Below are 23,113 nucleotides of genomic sequence, written 5' to 3'. Positions count from 1 at the left end.
CTGGGACCCCGACTGATCAGCCGTGAACAGGGGCCACCGTGGCAGAAAGTGTATGGAGCCGGATCAGCACAGCGCCCCACACTGTGCAGTGGCCGCTCTCTGGTACTGCAGCTCAGATCCTATTCAAGTGAATGCGCAGTACCAAAAAATGGCCACTACACAGTGCAGGGAGCTGCTGCAAGCATCTGATTGGTGCAGGTACCGTGTGTCGGACCCCAACCTATCTGATTTTGATGACCTATCCTAATTATTGAAGAACTACCCCCACCCCAAAATTAATCAGCGTAAAATTAAACGCACTCACGAAATAGATTCTGGATTATTAAATATTCTGAATTATCAGATAGTTATGAAAATGCATAAATCCATCTGGATCTGGCGATACTCAGCAATAAATTCTTCTGTATATAAACTCGCTACATAGATGGCTATGGGTCCCGCTGTCGACAGACGCAATAGTGTCGCCGCAGGGCAAAAGAGGCTCTTCGGAGTGGATCTCAATTCAGACCCATAAAGGGGGGTCCTGAGGCTCATAAAAGGGTGGGGAGTTCCCATGACAGTACCAGACCTATCCATGGTTGTGTCTGGTATTGCATCTCGGCTACTGTATATTGCAGCGAATAGGATTGTGTTGCAATACCTCACACAACCTGTGGACAGGAGTGGCGCTGTTTTTTTTAAAGAGAGCAATCATGTTTTTCAGCCGAGGGTGTATTTCTCTTTAAGATCACCTACTGGCTCTTTTTCGGCTTGTATTATAGAGCGCAGTTATGATATTACCTTCATAATTGGTGACGGGCGGCGCTCCTTGCTGATGAGGCTGATTCCTCCCGAGATGCCCCTCAGGAAGATCCGGCTGCTGCCCCCTCTTGATAACATCTCCCCCTTAAGGCGCTGATCTAAATATAAGCTTGATTCACCTGCTGCTGAGCCCGTCCTCCGCAGCTGCCTCCACGTGGCACGGCGCAGGGTCTCCAGCCTCCGCAGGTGTCGTCCCACCACTCATTCTCACATTTCCTTATAGATCTTTTTTTTTTTATAAAGCATCTTGTCCTGACGCTGTATAAATACATCATATTCCGTAGTAAAAAGCTAATTTTATAATATATCTTTATACCCCTCTGAGCTTAGATATTTGTGATACTGAGCTCCAAATCCCCTGCACTGACATTGGGTAAAGACATAAGATATGATCTCCTGCAGTCGCCACTAGAGGGGGCCGAGGAGCTTCCCGTAGACTGGCAGAGATAATACAGGTGCGGCAAGCGCCCTCTAGTGGTGAGTACTGGCAGAACTTTTTGCTTTTCTTTCTATGCAGTAAATTTGTAGCTCTGTATCAAGAAAAAGGAATCCTAAGATATCCCAACTCTGCAGAAAGTAGCACATATGAATCCCTAGAATCCTCAGCAATTAGTATCACTCACGATGAACGTAGGTGCACCAACCCAGCAAAGAGTATAAAAAACGATTGGTTTTAGTTACATCAACTAGTGGGACAGAAGCACACAATTGCCTTAGATACCCCAACCTCGCAGACAGTATCATATCATGGCGGCTTTAGATACACCAACTAAGCATACAGTGTCGTCTTAGATACACCGGCTTAGCAGAAAGGCTCAGATACACCAGCTGCATCTATATGTATGCCCGTCCATGCCGCTAGTATATATACCCACCCATCTCTGGCAGCGTGAGGCTCTGTGTGTGTCCCTGCATATGAATGTGCCCCATTATAACTGATCCTTGGAGGCCACATTTGGTGGAGGATGCGGGCAAGTTCTTCTGATTACAGGTTTGGGTCTTGCAGAGTCACCCTGAGGATAGAAATCTCATTGCAGCCATTGTATTCGGTGACAGGGGTGAACATTGAGTGAGTTGGTGAGCCGGGCATGAATGTATACAGAGAAAATAACAATGCAAGGGCAAGGCCGGGCACACAAAGATCCATCTTATCTATTGCTGCCGCGTGTTTCCTTCAGCCCCTCGGAGGAAACGTAGAATTCAGGAACACTCCATTGTTTGCCTTGTTACATGGGTTTTTAGTTTCCGTGGGATTTCTAATGATTACTGACAATTTCCCTTAATTACCAAGGACGGTTTGCATTTAAAGGGCCTTGGCCGGAGTGTGGGCCATACAACAGGGGACTGATTTAGTTTTAGTGTGGAATTATTGATGATAAGGAGTGTATTGTATGATATTGGGTAATACTCCCTGTGTGCAGGATATCTCAGCACAGGTGATGGGCCACCGACTGGGTATTGCAGGCAGTTAGGGGTTAATCCACTTTTTGCACCATGGTCCGTGCAGAAAAAGTGACATTTACATTTGGTAAAGATCAATAGAGCGTGGCGGCGGGGTGTAATTAATCATTCATAGACGCCCCGCGATCTGCTCTTAGTGTCAGTGATGAAGGATCCTGTATGAAGGTGGAAGAATTATGGATAGAGAAATGTCACAGCAGCGTGAGGCGACACACATCCATCCAGTGTCATCCCCCGACCCCCACACAATAGTCATACATGTTCATCCGGGAGTGATCGTCAGACACCAATGGAGGAAATAAATGAGGCCGGCAACAAACATACAAGAGAAAATTACCTACTGCAATCTTCTGGGGGGAAATCTACATCATCACATGTCTTGTATTAATCCTGATCTTTCTTCTGCATTATACCCCAGAGCTGCACTCACTATTCTGCTGGTGCAGTCACTGTGTACATACATTACATTACTGATCCTAAGTTACATCCTGTATTATACCCCAGAGCTGCACTCACTATTCTGCTGGTGCAGTCACTGTGTACATACATTACATTACTGATCCTAAGTTACATCCTGTATTATACCCCAGAGCTGCACTCACTATTCTGCTGGTGCAGTCACTGTGTACATACATTACATTACTGATCCTAAGTTACATCCTGTATTATACCCCAGAGCTGCACTCACTATTCTGCTGGTGCAGTCACTGTGTACATACATTACATTACTGATCCTGAGTTACCTCCTGTATTATACTCCAGAGCTGCACTCACTATTCTGCTGGTGCAGTCACTGTGTACATACATTACATTACTGATCCTGAGTTACCTCCTGTATTATACTCCAGAGCTGCACTCACTAATTGTCCTTCTGACTAAACAATTGATATCTGCCCTTCTCATTACTGCCGCTATTTAATAATGGGAAGTGTTGATTTTCTGTGATTTTCGCAGTCTGGCGAGTGCTCGGGACGTGCTACATTTCCACCTGCTCGTGTAAATCCTGCACTGATACCGGGGGGAGCACGTGACTCTTGCCTCTTGCTTCTCCTCCTCCTCCTCACGTCTCCGCACTTGGTGCAGGATTTCGTGGTCGCATCTCGCATTCTTATTAACACATCATTTAATTTAAGATTCACTGTGGATTTGCTGTTTTCTAGGTGTTTTCAGCTCTGATCTCTTTTTGCTGTTGTGTTTCTCTCTTCACGTCCAAATCATCACAGGGCTATGCCTTTAATTTAAAGGGAATTTCCCATTGTAGACAAACATCTAGAAACAGCGCCATACCCACCATCAGGTTGTGTCTGGTATTGCGGCTGAGCTCTAATGAAGTGAATAGGGCTGTGCTGTAATACTGCGCACAACCTGAAGTCAGGGGTGGCGCCATTTGTGGACGATCGCAGACACGTATTCTGTTCTTCTTGGAATATGGCAGCTGCGGGGGGCAGTATACATCTATATACTTGTGAGGGGCTGCGGGATCCTGCGTCTCGTCTCCTTTGCAGCCTCCCATTGAAGGATTAATATTTGATGCACTAAACGCTCCCATCTATTTTATGGAGTGATTACGGTTATGGCTGCTCGGCTCCACATCATGATATATCGGCGTTATACGGCATGTTACAGCTCCGATATACAAACACTTATGTTTCGGTAAATCAGTGATATGATAAGCCGCCATAGCGCTGATCTATTCCTTCCGGAAGCTTCAAAAGTCTGCGCTATCCTTAAAGGAGGTCTCCTGGTAATAGTACTATAAACCCGCACAGAAGAGGTAGTGCACAATACTGCACCGAAATAATGCGAAAAGTCCAATCTGACTGTACGGGCATCAACCGTCGGGAGGTCCCCATACACATTAGGCGGTCCGCCAATCAAAAAAAAAAAATTCTGCTTCATGTCACCTGTCTTATCCATGGTTTTCCCCCTTTTAGATTTTTTTTTTCTATACTATGTTGTGCATAAATATGTGATTCTTCAGAATTTGTTTTAGTCTTTGCCTGATGAAGAGACCTGTGTAGTCTCGAAAGCTGCAATTTGTTACCATCTTTTCAGTTCGCCATTACAAGGTATCAACCACTGAGGACTCTCAATTCTAAATATTTTTCTATCTACTGGCCAACACGGTATCAAGATATATATCTTTCCTGTGTCAGATATATTAAGAAATGAATAGCGCTATTTATATGGAAAATGCATAATCCTAAATGCCTGCGTCCGTCACAGGGTCAGAGCCCTAAAATAATACCGTATTTTCCTGCATTTCTATATATACAGTTATATGAAAAAGTTTGGGCACCCCTATTAATCTTAAGCTTAATGTTTTATAAAAATTGTTGTTTTTTTTCAACAGCTATTTCAGTTTCATATATCTAATAACTGTTGGACACAGTAATGTTTCTGGCTTGAAATGAGGTTTATTGTACTAACAGAAAATGTGCAATCTGCTTTCAAACAAAATTTGACAGGTGCATAAGTATGGGCATCCCACCAGAAAAGTGACATTAATATTTAGTAGATCCTCCTTTTGCAAAAATAACAGCCTCTAGTCGCTTCCTGTAGCTTTTAATGAGTTCCTGGATCCTGGATGAAGGTATTTTTGACCATTCCTCTTTACAAAACAATTCCAGTTCAGTTAAGTTTGCTGGTCGCCGAGCATGGACAGCCCTCTTCAAATGATCCCACAGATGTTCAATGATATTCAGGTCTGGGGACTGGGATGGCCATTCCAGAACAGTGTAATTGTTCCTCTGCATGAATGCCTGAGTAGATTTGGAGCGGTGTTTTGGATCATTGTCTTGCTGAAAGATCCATCCCCTGCGTAACTTCAACTTTGTCACTGATTCATGAACATTATTGTCAAGAATCTGCTGATACTGAGAGGAATCCATGCGTCCCTCAACTTTAACAAGATTCCCGGTGCCGAAATTGGCCACAAAGCCCCAAAGCATGATGGAACCTCCACCAAATTTTACTGTGGGTAGCAAGTGTTTTTCTTGGAATGCTGTGTTTTTTGGCCGCCATGCATAACGCCTTTTTGTATGACCAAACAACTCAATCTTGGTTTCATCAGTCCACAGGACCTTCTTCCAAAAAGAAATTGGCTCCAAATGTGCTTTTGCATACCTCAGCCGACTCGGTTTGTGGCGTGCTTGCAGAAACGGCTTCTTTCGCATCACTCTCCCATACAGCTTCTCCTTGTGCAAAGTGCGTTGTATAGTTGACCGATGCACAGTGACACCATCTGCAGCAAGTTGATGCTGCCGCTCTCTGGAGGAGGTCTGAGGATTGTCCTTGACTGATCTCACCATTCTTCTTCTCTGCCTTTCTGATGTTTTTCTTGGCCTGCCACTTCTGGCCTTAACAAGAACTGTACCTGTGTTCTTCCATTTCCTTACTATGTTCCTCACAGTGGAAATTGACAGGTTAAATCCCTGAGACAGCTTTTTGTATCCTTCCCCTGAACAACTATGTTGAATAATCTTTGTTTTCAGATCATTAGACAGTTGTTTTGAGGAACCCATGATGCCGCTCTTCAGAGGAGATTCAAACAGGAGAACAACTTGCAAGTGGCCACTTTAAGAAGCTTTTCTCATGATTGCATACACCTGGCTATGAAGTTCAAAGCTCAGTGAGGTTAGAAAACCAAAAAAAGTGCTTTAGTAAGTCAGTAAAAAGTAGGTAGGAGTATTTAAAACAAGAAAATGATAAGGGTGCCCATAATAATGCACCTGTCAAATTTTGTTTGAATGCAGATTGCACATTTTCTGTTAGTACAATAAACCTCATTTCAAGGCAGAAACATTACTGTGTCCAACAGTTATTAGATACATGAAACTGAAATAGCTGTTGCAAAAAAACTATTTTTATAAAACATTAAGCTTAAGATTAATAGGGGTGCCCAAACTTTTTCATATAACTGTAGCTGTATGTGATCCCGGTCCTCTCTGACAGCTCATACAGAGATATTAGGAATTGGTGCTGTCAGCTCGCCCTCTCTCCTGCCCCCAGAGAACATACCAGTGGTGAAGGTGACAATCTCCCTGTCTCTCCTCAAAGGAAATAAATGTGACAAGTAACTACCGGAGTAAGGTGACCTGCGGCCACGGCTGTAACCGGCAGCGTACCCCCGGCTCCTCATCATGCCTCACTACTGCTCCCATCCTTTTCCATTCATGTTACCTTGTCTGACGTTATTTGATTCACTGCTCTGCTATTAATACAGATATTTTGTGTACCGCAGTAGGAGTGCAAGCTCTTCTGCCGAGGATTCAATTTCCACAGTGCAGAGCCCCATCTGGTGACCGGTATATAATACTATAGTGCAGCGCTCCCATCTGGTGACCGGTATATAATACTATAGTGCAGCGCTCCCATCTGGTGACCGGTATATAATACTACAGTGCAGAGCTCCCATCTGGTGACTGGTATATAATACTATAGTGCAGCGCACCCATCTGGTGACCGGTATATAATACTACAGTGCAGAGCCCCCATCTGGTGACCGGTATATAATACTACAGTGCAGAGCCCCATCTGGTGACCGGTATATAATACTATAGTGTAGCGCCCCCATCTGGTGACCGGTATATAATACTATAGTGCAGCGCTCCCATCTGGTGACCGGTATATAATACTACAGTGCAGCGCACCCATCTGGTGACCGGTATATAATACTACAGTGCAGAGCTCCCATCTGGTGACTGGTATATAATACTACAGTGCAGCGCACCCATCTGGTGACCGGTATATTATACTACAGTGCAGAGCCCCCATCTGGTGACCGGTATATAATACTACAGTGCAGAGCCCCATCTGGTGACCGGTATATAATACTACAGTGCAGCGCTCCCATCTGGTGACCGGTATATAATACTATAGTGCAGCGCTCCCATCTGGTGACCGGTATATAATACTACAGTGCAGAGCTCCATCTGGTGACCGGTATATAATACTACAGTGCAGCGCACCCATCTGGTGACCGGTATATAATACTACAGTGCAGAGCTCCCATCTGGTGACTGGTATATAATACTACAGTGCAGCGCACCCATCTGGTGACCGGTATATTATACTACAGTGCAGAGCCCCCATCTGGTGACCGGTATATAATACTATAGTGCAGCGCTCCCATCTGGTGACCGGTATATAATACTATAGTGCAGCGCTCCCATCTGGTGACCGGTATATAATACTATAGTGCAGCGCTCCATCTGGTGACCGGTATATAATACTACAGTGCAGCGCACCCATCTGGTGACCGGTATATAATACTACAGTGCAGAGCTCCCATCTGGTGACTGGTATATAATACTACAGTGCAGCGCACCCATCTGGTGACCGGTATATTATACTACAGTGCAGAGCCCCCATCTGGTGACCGGTATATAATACTACAGTGCAGAGCCCCATCTGGTGACCGGTATATAATACTATAGTGTAGCGCCCCCATCTGGTGACCGGTATATAATACTATAGTGCAGAGCTCCCATCTGGTGACCGGTATATAATACTATAGTGCAGCGCTCCCATCTGGTGACCGGTATATAATACTACAGCGCAGAGCTCCCATCTGGTGACTGGTATATAATACTACAGTGCACCGCTCCCATCTGGTAACCGGTATATAATACTACAGCGCAGAGCTCCCATCTGGTGACTGGTATATAATACTACAGTGCAGAGCCCCCATCTGGTGACCGGTATATAATACTATAGTGCAGCGCTCCCATCTGGTGACCGGTATATAATGCTACAGTGCAGAGCCCCCATCTGGTGACCGGTATATAATGCTACAGCGCAGAGCTCCCATCTGGTGACAATACTCTAGTGCAGCGCTCCCATCTGGTGACCGGTATATAATGCTACAGTGCAGAGCCCCCATCTGGTGACCGGTATATAATACTACAGCGCAGAGCTCCCATCTGGTGACAATACTCTAGTGCAGCGCTCCCATCTGGTGACCGGTATATAATACTACAGTGCAGCGCTCCCATCTGGTGACCGGTATATAATACTACAGTGCAGAGCTCCCATCTGGTGACCGGTATATAATACTACAGCGCAGAGCTCCCATCTGGTGACAATACTCTAGTGCAGCGCTCCCATCTGGTGACCGGTATATAATACTACAGCGCAGAGCTCCCATCTGGCGATCGGTATATAATACTACAGTGCAGAGCTCCCATCTGGTGACGGTATATAATACTATAGTGTAGCGCTCCCATCTGGTGACCGGTATATAATACTACAGTGCAGAGCCCCCATCTGGTGACGGTATATAATACTATAGTGTAGCGCTCCCATCTGGTGACCGGTATATAATAATATAGTGCAGCGCTCCCATCTGGTGACCGGTATATAATACTACAGTGCAGAGCCCCCATCTGGTGATCGGTATATAATACTACAGTGCAGAGTTCCCATCTGGTGACGGTATATAATACTATAGTGTAGCGCTCCCATCTGGTGACCGGTATATAATACTATAGTGCAGAGCTCCCATCTGGTGACGGTATATAATACTATAGTGTAGCGCTCCCATCTGGTGACCGGTATATAATACTACAGTGCAGAGCTCCCATCTGGTGACCGGTATATAATACTACAGTGCAGCGCTCCCATCTGGTGACCGGTATATAATACTACAGCGCAGAGCTCCCATCTGGTGACCGGTATATAATGCTATAGTGTAGCGCTCCCATCTGGTGACCGGTATATAATACTACAGTGCAGAGCTCCCATCTGGTGACCGGTATATAATACTACAGCGCAGAGCTCCCATCTGGTGACCGGTATATAATACTACAGTGCAGCGCTCCCATCTGGTGACCGGTATATAATACTACAGTGCAGAGCCCCCATCTGGTGACCGGTATATAATACTATAGTGCAGAGCTCCCATCTGGTGACGGTATATAATACTATAGTGTAGCGCTCCCATCTGGTGACCGGTATATAATACTACAGTGCAGAGCTCCCATCTGGTGACCGGTATATAATACTATAGTGCAGCGCTCCCATCTGGTGACCGGTATATAATACTACAGCGCAGAGCTCCCATCTGGTGACCGGTATATAATACTATAGTGTAGCGCTCCCATCTGGTGACCGGTATATAATACTACAGTGCAGAGCTCCCATCTGGTGACCGGTATATAATACTACAGCGCAGAGCTCCCATCTGGTGACCGGTATATAATACTACAGTGCAGCGCTCCCATCTGGTGACTGGTATATAATACTACAGTGCAGAGCCCCCATCTGGTGACCGGTATATAATACTACAGTGCAGCGCTCCCATCTGGTGACCGGTATATAATACTACAGCGCAGAGCTCCCATCTGGTGACCGGTATATAATGCTATAGTGTAGCGCTCCCATCTGGTGACCGGTATATAATACTACAGTGCAGAGCTCCCATCTGGTGACCGGTATATAATACTACAGCGCAGAGCTCCCATCTGGTGACCGGTATATAATACTACAGTGCAGCGCTCCCATCTGGTGACCGGTATATAATACTACAGTGCAGAGCCCCCATCTGGTGACCGGTATATAATACTATAGTGCAGAGCTCCCATCTGGTGACGGTATATAATACTATAGTGTAGCGCTCCCATCTGGTGACCGGTATATAATACTACAGTGCAGAGCTCCCATCTGGTGACCGGTATATAATACTATAGTGCAGCGCTCCCATCTGGTGACCGGTATATAATACTACAGCGCAGAGCTCCCATCTGGTGACCGGTATATAATACTATAGTGTAGCGCTCCCATCTGGTGACCGGTATATAATACTACAGTGCAGAGCTCCCATCTGGTGACCGGTATATAATACTACAGCGCAGAGCTCCCATCTGGTGACCGGTATATAATACTACAGTGCAGCGCTCCCATCTGGTGACTGGTATATAATACTACAGTGCAGAGCCCCCATCTGGTGACCGGTATATAATACTAAAGTGCAGCGCTCCCATCTGGTGACCGGTATATAATACTACAGCGCAGAGCTCCCATCTGGTGACTGGTATATAATACTACAGTGCAGAGCCCCCATCTGGTGACCGGTATATAATACTACAGCGCAGAGCTCCCATCTGGTGACTGGTATATAATACTACAGTGCAGAGCTCCCATCTGGTGACGGTATATAATACTATAGTGTAGCGCTCCCATCTGGTGACCGGTATATAATACTACAGTGCAGAGCTCCCATCTGGTGACCGGTATATAATACTATAGTGCAGCGCTCCCATCTGGTGACCGGTATATAATACTACAGCGCAGAGCTCCCATCTGGTGACAATACTCTAGTGCAGCGCTCCCATCTGGTGACCGGTATATAATGCTACAGTGCAGAGCCCCCATCTGGTGACCGGTATATAATACTATAGTGCAGCGCTCCCATCTGGTGACCGGTATATAATACTACCGTGCAGCGCTCCCATCTGGTGACCGGTATATAATACTATAGTGCAGCGCTCCCATCTGGTGACCGGTATATAATACTACAGCGCAGAGCTCCCATCTGGTGACCGGTATATAATACTACAGTGCAGCGCTCCCATCTGGTGACCGGTATATAATACTACAGTGCAGAGCTCCCATCTGGTGACTGGTATATAATACTAGAGTGCAGAGCTCCCATCTGGTGACCGGTATATAATACTACAGTGCAAAGCCCCCTTCTGGTGACCGGTATATAATTCTACAGTGCAGCGCTCCCATCTGGTGACTGGTATATAATACTAGAGTGCAGAGCTCCCATCTGGTGACCGGTATATAATACTACAGTGCAGAGCCCCCATCTGGTGACGGTATATAATACTACAGTGCAGCGCCCCCATCTGGTGACGGTATATAATACTACAGTGCAGAGCTCCCATCTGGTGACGGTATATAATACTACAGTGCAGAGCCCCCATCTGGTGACCGGTATATAATACTACAGTGCAGAGCCCCCATCTGGTGACCAGTATTTAATACTACAGTGCAGAGCTCCCATCTGGTGACGGTATATAATACTATAGTGCAGAGCTCCCATCTGGTGACGGTATATAATACTACAGCGCAGAGCTCCCATCTGGTGACGGTATATAATACTACAGTGCAGAGCCCCCATCTGGTGACCGGTATATAATACTACAGTGCAGAGCCCCCATCTGGTGACCGGTATATAATACTATAGTGCAGAGCTCCCATCTGGTGACGGTATTTAATACTACAGTGCAGAGCTCCCATCTGGTGACGGTATATAATACTACAGTGCAGCGCTCCCATCTGGTGACCGGTATATAATACTACAGTGCAGAGCCCCCATCTGGTGACCGGTATATAATACTACAGTGCAGCGCTCCCATCTGGTGACCGGTATATAATACTACAGTGCAGCGCTCCCATCTGGTGACCGGTATATAATACTATAGTGCAGCGCTCCCATCTGGTGACCGGTATATAATACTACAGTGCAGAGCCCCCATCTGGTGACCGGTATATAATACTACAGTGCAGCGCTCCCATCTGGTGACCGGTATATAATACTACAGTGCAGCGCTCCCATCTGGTGACCGGTATATAATACTACAGTGCAGCGCTCCCATCTGGTGACCGGTATATAATACTATAGTGCAGCGCTCCCATCTGGTGACCGGTATATAATACTACAGTGCAGAGCCCCCATCTGGTGACCGGTATATAATACTACAGTGCAGCGCTCCCATCTGGTGACCGGTATATAATACTACAGTGCAGCGCTCCCATCTGGTGACCGGTATATAATACTACAGTGCAGCGCTCCCATCTGGTGACCGGTATATAATACTACAGTGCAGCGCTCCCATCTGGTGACCGGTATATAATACTACAGTGCAGCGCTCCCATCTGGTGACCGGTATGCTGTGCAGTATCCCATAGTAGGACAGCCAGTACACATTGCCCGCTCATGACACTATGGCCATGTTTGCAGATTCTGAGCCTTGTGCTCTTAGTTTCTTCGTTATTGTTTGTTAGAATTAATATTTTTCTGTAGAGATGTATTCGCTGCTTGAAAAGCGCATTATTTAGTGACAGCGCAGCGCACTAAACTGAGGCGAGCGACAATCAATCATCCTAAAGTGCAGTAATTGGAAGTAGAACCTGTCACAACAACCCTCCAAGAATAAAAGTCTGCAAGTTCTTAACTTAGTTGTTACTGCCGCCTAGTGGAAACTCCTGCACATAACATCCAAAACCTAGAATGTAACCTCCCTGCAGAAGACAGGAGGCCATATGGCAGAAATCGAAATGTGCGCGCCGGACAGGAAAGCCTAATATCCATCATTTCTTATAGATAGGAAGGGTACATTGATTATTGTAGAGAGGGATTGTTGGTACGAGACCACAAACACATTTTTTCTCTAGGGGCGAAAGTGAGCACATAAGAATGTCAGACAACGGTTTGTTATAATGCCAGAGATCGGTGGTCCTAGTGTGTCTGAGCGCGCCAAGGATTAGAGCCCACCAGCTGTCGCTAAAACATGCAAATACATTACACAGAGACAAGTATGTGCCCCCTCCACTTTACACTACAGAAATGCTTCTGGCCTCCCATTTTACCATCATAGATATTAATATGGAGTCGCCCTGGAGGCCTCTGTGGGAATTTTTGTCCTTTCATCTACAAGGGCATTTGTGAGGATAGACCCTGAGGCCGGGCCCATAATCTCCATCCTTGGGTGGGGTTGGTATCTGGACTCCCTGCGTCCGGTCACTAAACTCCTCCATGTCTGTATGGAGCTGGTGCACTGGGCACAGTCATGGGGAACAGAAAAGGGCGAACCCCAAACTGATCCCACAAATCTGGAAGCTGCAATTGTCCACAATGTCTGGTGCTGGAGGACTGAGATTTCCCGTCACTGAGGGTCTGTGGCTGCCCCCTGATAATAGCCCATAGCATTATCCTCCTCCACCATCTGTACAGGGCACAATGCAGTAAGGGGGGAACGTTCTCCTGGAATCACCAAACCCAGACTCCTCCATCAGACGTCAGATAGAGAAGTGTGATCCGTCACTGCACAGAACACGTCTCCTCCAGAGTCCAGTGGTGGCGGCTTTACTCCACTCCACCCAACGCGCGGCATTGTGCTTGGTGATGTACGGCTGTGGAGGTCTGGATTCTGCAGTTATGGGGTCAGCAGAGTATTGGTGAATTTTCTACCCTCTGCTCCTCAGCACTTGCCCCCCACTCTGTAATGTGACGGGGTCTCCACTTTGTGGCTGAGTTGCTGCGGTTCCTTCTCAATAATATCACTCACAGGTGATGGGGGAAGATTTAGGAGGAAGAAAAGTCATGATCAGACTTGTTACCTCGGTGGCTCCTATTACAGGACTGCGCTGGTATCAGTGAGCTCTGCATCACCGGCCGTTTTGTCACATGGTAGTAAAGGCAGGCATCATGGCGGGGGGCCGGATGTTGTATACTGGGGGGGGCGAGGGGCTAGAGGTTATACATCGAGGGGGCAAGAGACTGAAGGTTATACACCTGGGGAGGTGAGGGCCAGAAGTTATACACCTGAGGGGATGCGGGGTGGGAGGTCGGAGGTTATACACCTGAGGGGGCGAGGGGCCGGAGGTTATACACCTGAGGAGGCGAGGGGCCGGAGGTTATACACCTGGGGGGTGAGGGCCAGAGGTTATACACCTGAGGGGATGCAGGGTGGGAGGTTATACACCTGAGGGGGTGAGAGGTCGGAGGTTATACACCTGAGGGGGCGAGGGGCCGGAGGTTATACACCTGAGGAGACGAGGGGCCGGAGGTTATACACCTGAGGGAGCGAGGGACCGGAGGTCATACACCTGAGGAGGCTCAGGACCGGAGGTCATACCCCTGAGATGAGGGGCTGGAGATTATACACCTGAGGGGGCGAGGGGCCAGAGGTTATACACCTGAGGGGGCGAGGGGCCGGAGATTATACATCTGAGGGGGCGAGGGGCCGGAGGTTTTACACCTGAGGGGGTGAGGGGCCGGAGGTTATACACCTGAGGGGGCGAGGGGCCAAAGGTTATACACCTGAGGGGGCGAGGGGCCGGAGGTTATACACCTGAGGGGGCGAGGGGCCGGAGGTTATACACCTGAGGGGGCAAGGGGCCGGAGGTTATACACCTGAGGAGGAGAGAGGCTGGAGGTTATACACCTGAGGGAGCGTGGGGCTGGAGGTTATACACCTGAGGAGAGGGGCTGGAGGTTATACACCTGAGGAGGCGAGGGGCCGGAGGTTATACACCTGAGGAGAGGGGCCGGAGGTCATACACCTGAGGGGGCGAGGGGCCGGAGGTTATACACCTGAGGAGGAGAGGGCCCGGAGGTTATAGACCTGAGGGAGTGAGGGGTCGGAGGTCATACACCTGAGAGGGCGAGGGGTCGGAGGTCATACACCTGAGGGGGCGAGGGGCCGGAGGACTTACACCTGAGGGGTCGGAGGTCATACACCTGAGGGGGCGAGGGGTCGGAGGTCATACACCTGAGGGGGTGAGGGGTCGGAGGTCATACACCTGAGGGGGCGAGGGGCCAGAGGACTTACACCTGAGGGGCCGGAGGTTATACACCTGAGGAGGCTCTGGACCGAAGGTTATACACCTGAGGGAGCGAGGGGTCGGAGGTCATACACCTGAGGGGTCGGAGGTCGTACACCTGAGGGGGCGAGGGGCCAGAGGACTTACACCTGAGGGGTCGGAGGTTATACACCTGAGGGGGCGAGGGGCCAGAGGACTTACACCTGAGGGGTCGGAGGTCATACACCTGAAGGGGCGAGGGGCCGGAGGTTATACACCTGAGCAGGCGAGGGGTCGGAGGTTATACACCTGAGGATGCGAGGGACCGGAGGTTATACACCTGAGGAGGCGAGGGGCCGGAGGTTATACACCTGAGGAGGCGAGGGGCCGGAGGTTATACACCTGAGGAGGCGAGGGGCCGGAGGTTATACACCTGAGGAGGCGAGGGGCCGGAGGTTATACACCTGAGGAGGCGAGGGGCCGGAGGTTATACACCTGAGGAGGCGAGGGGCCGGAGGTTATACACCTGAGGAGGCGAGGGGCCGGAGGTTATACACCTGAGGAGGCGAGGGGTCGGAGGTTATACACCTGAGGGGGCGAGGGGCCAGAGGACATACACCTGAGGGGCCGGAGGTCATACATCTGAGGGGGCGAGGGGCCGGAGGACATACACCTGATGGGGCGAGGGGCCGGAGGTTATACACCTTAGGAGGCGAAGGGCCGGATGATATAGCCTGTAATTCATCGATTACAATGTATGTCCTGATAATTTTCTCCATCTTTACCTCAGAATTTAACACTTCTGCCCCCAAAATATAATCACAAAACCAGTGACGATTGTTTGCTGCCGTCCTGTCTTCTCATACATGGCCACCATTTCACTATTCGGGTGTGATGGAATATATCAGCGCCTCAGATAACGTATGTGTGATGCTCGCTGCAGAGGACGCCTCTTTGAAGTAATGTTACCCGCTAATTTAATGTGTTACAGATCGTGAGTCATCTTCTGCCATGTTATTCATCCGTTTGGGAGAAAGCTGGGCGAGTCATTACAGCCGCCATTATTAGGCCGGAGGCTCCAAGGGTTTTGGGACGGGAGTGATGGCACCACATGCAGCCCTATTGTGCCCTTCACCACGTGTGATGGATCCAGTAGACCCCCATTTGAGTTAACCTGGTTGCTAAGGAGACACTGCCTAACAACCACAAGCTTTTCCGTGTGGTTGTCAGGCGGCCCATCCCTAGCTACCTGCTTGTCAACAAATTACTCAAGTCGTCAGTAACTGACAGCAATTAAGGGGCAAGGTGGTGACCCCTTTACAGGTTAATGGTGTAATATAAGCACTTATGACTTATTTATTTTATTTCTAGGCCTGGCTGACAGAGATTCATGAATATGCACAAAAAGACGTGGTCATAATGCTGCTTGGAAATAAGGTGAGGCTATATATATATATATATATATATATATATATATATATATATATATATATATATATTTGCGTTTTTCAATTAACTTTTTTTTAGGTCCAACTTTCTAATTAATGATTATAATGGCCAAATTGATGTAAGATGTAGTTGTCTGATAAAGTGACACCACTAGAGGGAGCTCTGTGCAGGTTTTACCATGGAACTCAGTGTATAATCAGTATGCAGAGAGCTCCCTCTAGTGGCAGCCTCAGGTACAAAGAATTTTCTGTTTATATCTCTGCAGGGGATTTGGTGCTCTGTATAAGAAAACCAGAGCTGCAATCGCTCTGTAAAGATAGAACAAGAAATGAATCTGAATTTTACATTGACATTGATTTTTTTTTTTTATCACTGGCCAAAAAATAATTGAAACAGAATTGTGAGCAGCTCTAATGCAGAGCTATGTGGCTCCATGGAAACAGAATACGAACAAGACCTTGTGCAGGGCAGGTAAACTGTAACACATGACTGCTGGATCAGACTACACAATTTGTTGTCTGTTACCATGGTGACACATAGGTGTGAATACTAGCTGTAGACGCAAAACTGGATATTCTTTACTTATTTTGACATCAACAGCGCTTAAAAAAAAAAGGATATTTACTTGAAAACTGGAAATGCATAAATCATGTTTTCACACGCCGGGTCCAGTATAAGACCACCCATCCTGTAGTGACCTCCGATCCTCTTCTTACAGGTGGACTCAACTCATGAACGTGTGGTCAAGATCGAAGATGGCGAGCGGCTGGCAAAGGTGAACTATGGACAAGCAATGTTATTTCTGTCCATAATACCTTGCTGCTCAGGGGGAGCTGGGTGACCCTAATACAATCATAGCAGCCTTAATTGTTGTCACCCAACTTTCCCAGAGACAGACGAAAGCAAGAAATTATGATACCGATGACGTTCGGATGTACGTTCGCAGGCAATCTTCATTTTAGCTGGCGTGATTGACAAGGGCGCCCTTATTTTTCCTTTTACTAATGGATCAACACTGTCCCCTAGTGGCAGCATTTATAACTGCCAATAATTGTACTTCTCTAGGGCCGATTTATCAGTCTGTGCTCCACGGTCCGGGTATGGACTGGTCGATGGGCTCCTGACCCTCATTTGTAGTATATCCTGTGAATGTTTTTGCTTGGTTCCTTGCAGGAATACGGGGTGCCATTTATGGAGACCAGTGCCAAGAGCGGACTGAATGTGGAGTTGGCGTTTACAGCAATTGCTAAGTAAGTAGCAGGCACATTTTACCATCAGTCTTATGACCATACGTGAAGAACAGAGATTATTCTGTTCAGAGGGGCAGTTTTTTTTTTTTTCTTGTACGTGGAAAGAATTAGAAATAAAGTTTCTCCTTCTCCCATCAGTCCATGGAAAAGCTGACTGCACTTGGATGTCGTCAGAGTTAGGTCTGATATTTTTTTTTCACGGACTTATATTGCAGATTTTGATCCAACCCTTGAATCAAAATGTAATGTGCACAGCCCCATAGATTATATCATAGGTACAAGAATTGGCCGTGTACATGATGAGCCTTAAGAGTGAATCTGATGCTGTTTGTTCGGTCAGGCCTTTGTGGTCGCATTACATCAGTGTGAATGAGGCCTTACAGTGGTCTCATCTCCAGGTCCCTAGCAGGGAATCCACCATCTGGTATTTCGCACTCACCCTTTAATTTCAGCGGGTACATGCAATAAAGCTGATCACTAAGGGGCTTCCTTTGAAGGGAAGTGGACTTAATAATAATCTTTTTTATATAGCGCTAACATGTTCCGCAGCGCTTTACAGTTTGCACACATCATCACTGTCCCCGATAGGGCTCACAATCTAGATTCCCTATCAGTATGTCTTCTATGCAAGATGATAATTTATGAAAAAAAAAATCTTTTGGGAAGCATAGATGTGCAGATTGTCCCCCCCATATCTTTCTACATGATTACAGCCATGTAAACCCCAGTGGAGGAACAGACTAACTCCAGGATTGTGCCGAATGGCTGCATCTACAAGCGTGGTGGGGGAGCAGTTAGTACACAAACTGGGCCTCAAATTTTTTTTTTTGTTTATTTTTCAGGGAACTTAAGCACCGGTCCATGAAACTTCCCAACGAGCCGAAGTTTAAACTCCACGACTACGTCAAGAAGGAAGTAAAGGGTTCGGGATGTTGTAAATCTTGATTTCTTCACCAGTCTGGGGTCCGACTCTACTATTGGTTACCTGTACAAAGACAGACTGTAAACCGGCTCCAAAAGGGGGTCCCTGAGAGTTCCTGCAGCGCAGCCCCCCCCCCCTCCATCGACGTGGACGAGTATTCTGTCTGTGCATGTCTGTGTTTATCTGTGAGGGTAGCAAAACTGATGTGTTATATAAAAGGACATCTAAATTCAGAGACCTGACCCTGCACCCAGGGATGACCACCATGTGTACCCCAACGGCAGGGGAGCCTATAAATTCTGCCACCCTTCAGCATGCATCCATGCACGACGAGCGGAGGGCTCAGAAGAATGTAATGTACAGTATGGGGTCCGTCTCGCTCTGCGCGGACACTATAATCAGCTGCTCAATCTGCTCCAAGCACGTCGCCCTCGTCCACAGATGGTTTAGTTGTCCTTTTGATCTGTACATTTGCAGCTTTTAATGTCTGGAGAAAAGCAGAGCTTTGAGCATTTTATATATAGGTATTTATCAGGGGGCCTGTGCGAGTCTGCCATGTTTTGGTGATGTGTACTGGCAGCCATGTTTAGTCTGCATGAATGTTATTATTGAGATCAATCATTTGCATCTGCTAAAAGGGCTGCAGGGTAGATCGAGCTGTATGGGGTACACACAGAGTCACAAAGAGCGGCCCATCCATCAGGTGTAATGATCGGGGCGACACAGCAGTTACATCAGTAATCATCAGCTATTCTTAAAGGGGATTCTCTTATTGCGAGGTAAGCGCTGCTGCAGACGTGGGGGACAACACCGGCCAAATCTGCAGCAGCGCTCCTCTCCCAATGACTCTGCATAAAGCCTCACATCCCAGATGTAATCTGTGCATTCACAACATCTGGTGCCATAGGACTCTTAAAAAGCTGGGGCAATGGTCAACAGTCAAACAAATTTGCAGGACTCTGGGTCAGTAGGCCAGAACCCTGCAAACCTATGAGCATCCTCGCCAATTCCTCTTGATTATTACGCCTGGTGTGATGCCATTGTTGTAAGTCATGCCAGGCGTACTAATCAGAATGGGCGAGGAAGGTGGCTGGAAGAATTCAGGTCTAGTGGCCATTAGACCAGGGCCCTACAATTTTTGGCATCACTCTGTACCCATGTAGTGCTCCTGATTTTTTTGGACTATATTCAATGTTTACTGTATGATTTTTGTAATACTTAAAAAAATAAATAAATGAAAGTCAAGCTTCAAGTTGCAACGTTTTATTCCAGCCATTAAACAGCGGTCACCTCTGTCCAGGACGCTGCCCCAGGCTCACGTTAGGATTAATCTTCTAGCCCAGCTTCTCCCTGAGAAAAAGTAAAGATCTATCAATATTTGAGGTCTGAAGCGAGATCCCCAGGGTGTACGGCGCTCAGTATATAGGGAAAGGAAGCCTCAGATAGGAACGGTCCACATCGCAGAGCTCAGATGAGGTGTCAGAAAGTTTAGGTTTTATCATCAGTGGCTCCAACTACAGCGGCACAAGGATCGATGGCTAATTACCTGCCGTAACATCGCAGCCCTCATCTGCCGGGATCCGAGCGCCTGTACGAGAAGAGAACACCGGTTATAAATCTAACATTAAGCGTCGCCTCGCTCTGCTTAAAGGGATCAGTCACACAAGGTAATAAACTACCTGGTCATCCTAGGGGAGACCGCAGCCTTAAAGGGATATTCCCATCTCCACAATCCTATGCCAATATGTAGTAGACGTAATGAGCTTCTGTCAGTCAGCAGTCTTCCCCATGATTGTGGAGCTACTGAAACAGACTATGGAACCTTTCCAAACACTTTTGAAGCCTTTGTGGGTGTTTTTTTTTTTACTAATTATTCTAGTTTACTGAGATGATGACTCTTGGATTTTCATTGGCTGTAAGCCATAATCATCAACATTAACAGAAATAAACACATGAAGTAGATCACTCTGTGTGTAATGACTATATATGAGTTTCACTTTTTGTATTGAAGAACTGAAATAAGCTTTTTGATGAAATTCTAGTTTTTGTAGCTCATCAGAAGACGTATATAACATTTCTGGAGGTATTAGATAATATTGTGCCTACTACATATTGAAATAAGATCGTTCATATGTACAGGGGAGACGGGAGAGAATGGTCAGCAGAGCGATCGTTGTGCTGACTGATATATAATGTGTATGGAATCCCCCCATCATCTTAATAGGACGAGTAAGAGCCTCAGATATGAGAAATCAGCACAGAGGTGCTCAGATGAGGTGTCAGAAAGTTTAAAGTTTATCATCACCGGCTCCAAGTACAAGACACCCAGGATTGGGCACCCCAGGCCGCTCCTCCATTACCTGCACTGGGTTTGCTCCAGTCTTCCATGTTCATCACTTCCACCTGTAACACAAGAGAAGACCATCTGTCAGCCGTCTCCTCACCAGGACCCCCATCCAGTGCATGCAAAACCCAAGGCCGATGCAAGAGGCAACACGAACTCCTGCCAGATGCATCACTGGCACTTCACAGATGGGGCAGGATGGAGTCACCCATAGGCTCCCATGCTAGCACACAGTATACATGTGTCACTGAACTCTGCTGTATACAGATATATATATTTTACATACACAGATATATATATTTTACATACACAGATATATCAACCCATGTGCTGCAGGGAGCCTATGCGTACCGATCTACTGATACTTTTGTGCACATATAAAATGCCGTCAGTGTAAGAGGGATATTGACAGTTGAGCGGTAAATTAGCACATTGTATAATGCCGATAGTATAAAAACACAAGCGAAGTCTGACATCTACCCATGTATTTATTCTCTGGCAGCCGTCACCAATCTTATCTTCAGAGATAACCTACCGGCCATAAATGCAGATGGTATCAGGCCGCCAAGACTTTACAGTCCTTTTTACTACTACTAAAATGAATGCTAAATGATGGGCGATGGCATACTGCCAAAAGCTGCGATATTAATGGACCCAGCGCAAATTCTTCACGTCAGTTTCATCAGAGGGACGTAGGAACGGAGCAGCCACTAATTGACTGATCGTGGACGAGGCATGTTACGCGAGGAGACGTGGCACTGACAGGCAGGAGAGAATCTGTTACCCGCCTTTTACTGTGGAATACAATACTTTAGGGGCGATCAGAGTAGTTGACAACCCCTTTAAATTGGCCAGATGACTATCAATCACCCATCTACTGTGTATTGTGGGGGTCCCGACTGCCCAAAAGCAGATTTTGATCAAGGGTCAGGCACAGAAGATCTGCCCTTCAGCAAGTCAGAAACGTACTCCCCTCTCCCTATTGAGCACACAGCCGAGCGTGCATGTGGGGGTCTGTGACAATAGTCAGATTTAATGCTCACCCTCTACCACTGAGAAACATGGGGGTCCCAAGCCTGCCCCTTAACACAGGAGCAAGCACTGAACCCCATGAAAAGACATAAGCTATTAATCTGGGTCACCAACATCCATATAGTACTTACCCCTGTCTACATAGGCGGTGCAGGGGTCTTCCACACCGGTCATGTCAGCTCACCTATGGAGGACAGGGAAGGGTTACACCGCGCTCCCCAGACACCATGTCCGCACATTACCACACGGCCGCCTCAGCCCAAATAACAGAATCAGGAAGCCGATTTTACGGTTTCATATGAGGTGTCAGAATTCAGGGTCCATCATAGGCAGCCACAAGACAAAAAAGGGGACACGACAGACTCACCCACTCAGGGAGGGTCCGGGTCATCACGTGACGCATTCACAGAGGCCATAACGATGCGAGCAAACCCCACCTGCAAAGAAAGGCGAGAACAGTTATCCTGCGGGAAGAGGCCGCACACAGGGGGGGGGGATAGCCAAAAAGGAGACAACGAGCGGACGGACGGACATCTGAGAGGTCGGGGAGGGTACAAGTCATTCCCAGCCCAACCGTAATGCAGGAACAATGCAGAGCAGACAATTATAGGTGCAAGGACGACACTATATGAAGAGGATTCTCCTGTGCAAGTCGCCCCCTGATCAATAAAAAAAAAGCCGGTTTTATGTTCACGAACGTTATATGAATGCGAATAAAATATTAATATAAAAAATCCAATATTGTTACTTTTCAGTGTCCGATTCATGAAAAATTAAACAGGGAACACCCCTCCCCCCCCCCCAAAAAAAAAAAAAAAAAAGTGACAGCTGGTGGAATTACACCTTTTAACCATTTCACAGTACATGGATTTTCCCCCCATTTTCCAGTGCATTACATGGTAGACTGGAAGGTGTAATTGTGTCTTGCAAAAAAAAAAAAAAAATCATACGGATATGGGGGCAGAAAAATACAAAGATGCAGTTAGAGGGGGTGGGAAAAAAAAACAGTCCTGTCAGAGTTAAGAGCAGAAAATGCAGTTACGACAATCACGTGCTAAACCACCATGAGCCATGCTCGTCCTCTTACCAGCTCTACACCCCATGCAACACCGTCACGAAAAGGCCGCAGACCACTCTGGACCCCCATTATATAGACTGTCTTCTGCACGTCAATTGGTCCGAATAAATCACGTGGTAGGCAATGAGCCAATCACATGCGTCTCTATACCTCACGACGTTTTAGTACAGTTTAGCATTACATTAGCCCCGCCTTATTTAGAACAGCTGACGAAAAACGAGCGCCTGATTGGCTATTGCTTT

At 47.1% G+C, this 23,113-nt stretch overlaps 1 protein-coding gene, 1 long non-coding RNA gene and 3 other non-coding genes across 10 annotated transcripts in view; 1 reads left to right on the top strand and 4 right to left on the bottom strand.

The window, feature by feature from the left end:
- RAB26 (RAB26, member RAS oncogene family) overlaps positions 1 to 19,662 on the top strand; it is a 200,279-nt gene extending 180,617 nt beyond the window's left edge. For all 6 annotated transcript variants that reach the window (XM_069734588.1, XM_069734586.1, XM_069734585.1 and 3 more), the window contains 4 exons: positions 16,168 to 16,233; positions 16,964 to 17,020; positions 17,419 to 17,495; positions 18,338 to 19,662. In XM_069734588.1, coding sequence (XP_069590689.1) covers positions 16,168 to 16,233; positions 16,964 to 17,020; positions 17,419 to 17,495; positions 18,338 to 18,440 — 303 coding nt within the window. In that variant the 3' untranslated portion in view covers positions 18,441 to 19,662. The remainder of the gene's footprint in view (positions 1 to 16,167; positions 16,234 to 16,963; positions 17,021 to 17,418; positions 17,496 to 18,337) is intronic.
- Positions 19,663 to 19,664: 2 nt separating this feature from the next.
- Positions 19,665 to 22,981, bottom strand: LOC138645342 (uncharacterized). Its single transcript, XR_011314729.1, has 6 exons — positions 22,881 to 22,981; positions 22,161 to 22,230; positions 21,925 to 21,977; positions 20,778 to 20,820; positions 19,964 to 20,005; positions 19,665 to 19,767 (listed from the first exon to the last, which is right to left on the bottom strand). It is a non-coding gene; the product is annotated as an uncharacterized lncRNA (long non-coding RNA).
- LOC138646257 (small nucleolar RNA SNORD60) lies at positions 19,851 to 19,927 on the bottom strand. Its single transcript, XR_011314830.1, has one exon. It is a non-coding gene; the product is annotated as a small nucleolar RNA SNORD60 (small nucleolar RNA).
- Positions 20,651 to 20,727, bottom strand: LOC138646255 (small nucleolar RNA SNORD60). Its single transcript, XR_011314828.1, has one exon. It is a non-coding gene; the product is annotated as a small nucleolar RNA SNORD60 (small nucleolar RNA).
- Positions 22,043 to 22,125, bottom strand: LOC138646256 (small nucleolar RNA SNORD60). The gene has a single exon (XR_011314829.1). It is a non-coding gene; the product is annotated as a small nucleolar RNA SNORD60 (small nucleolar RNA).
- Positions 22,982 to 23,113: the final 132 nt, after the last annotated feature.

The sequence above is a fragment of the Ranitomeya imitator genome, chromosome 7 (genome assembly GCF_032444005.1).
Source record: "Ranitomeya imitator isolate aRanImi1 chromosome 7, aRanImi1.pri, whole genome shotgun sequence".
Lineage (NCBI taxonomy): Eukaryota > Metazoa > Chordata > Amphibia > Anura > Dendrobatidae > Ranitomeya > Ranitomeya imitator.
This window is presented reverse-complemented; position numbering and strand designations above follow the sequence as displayed.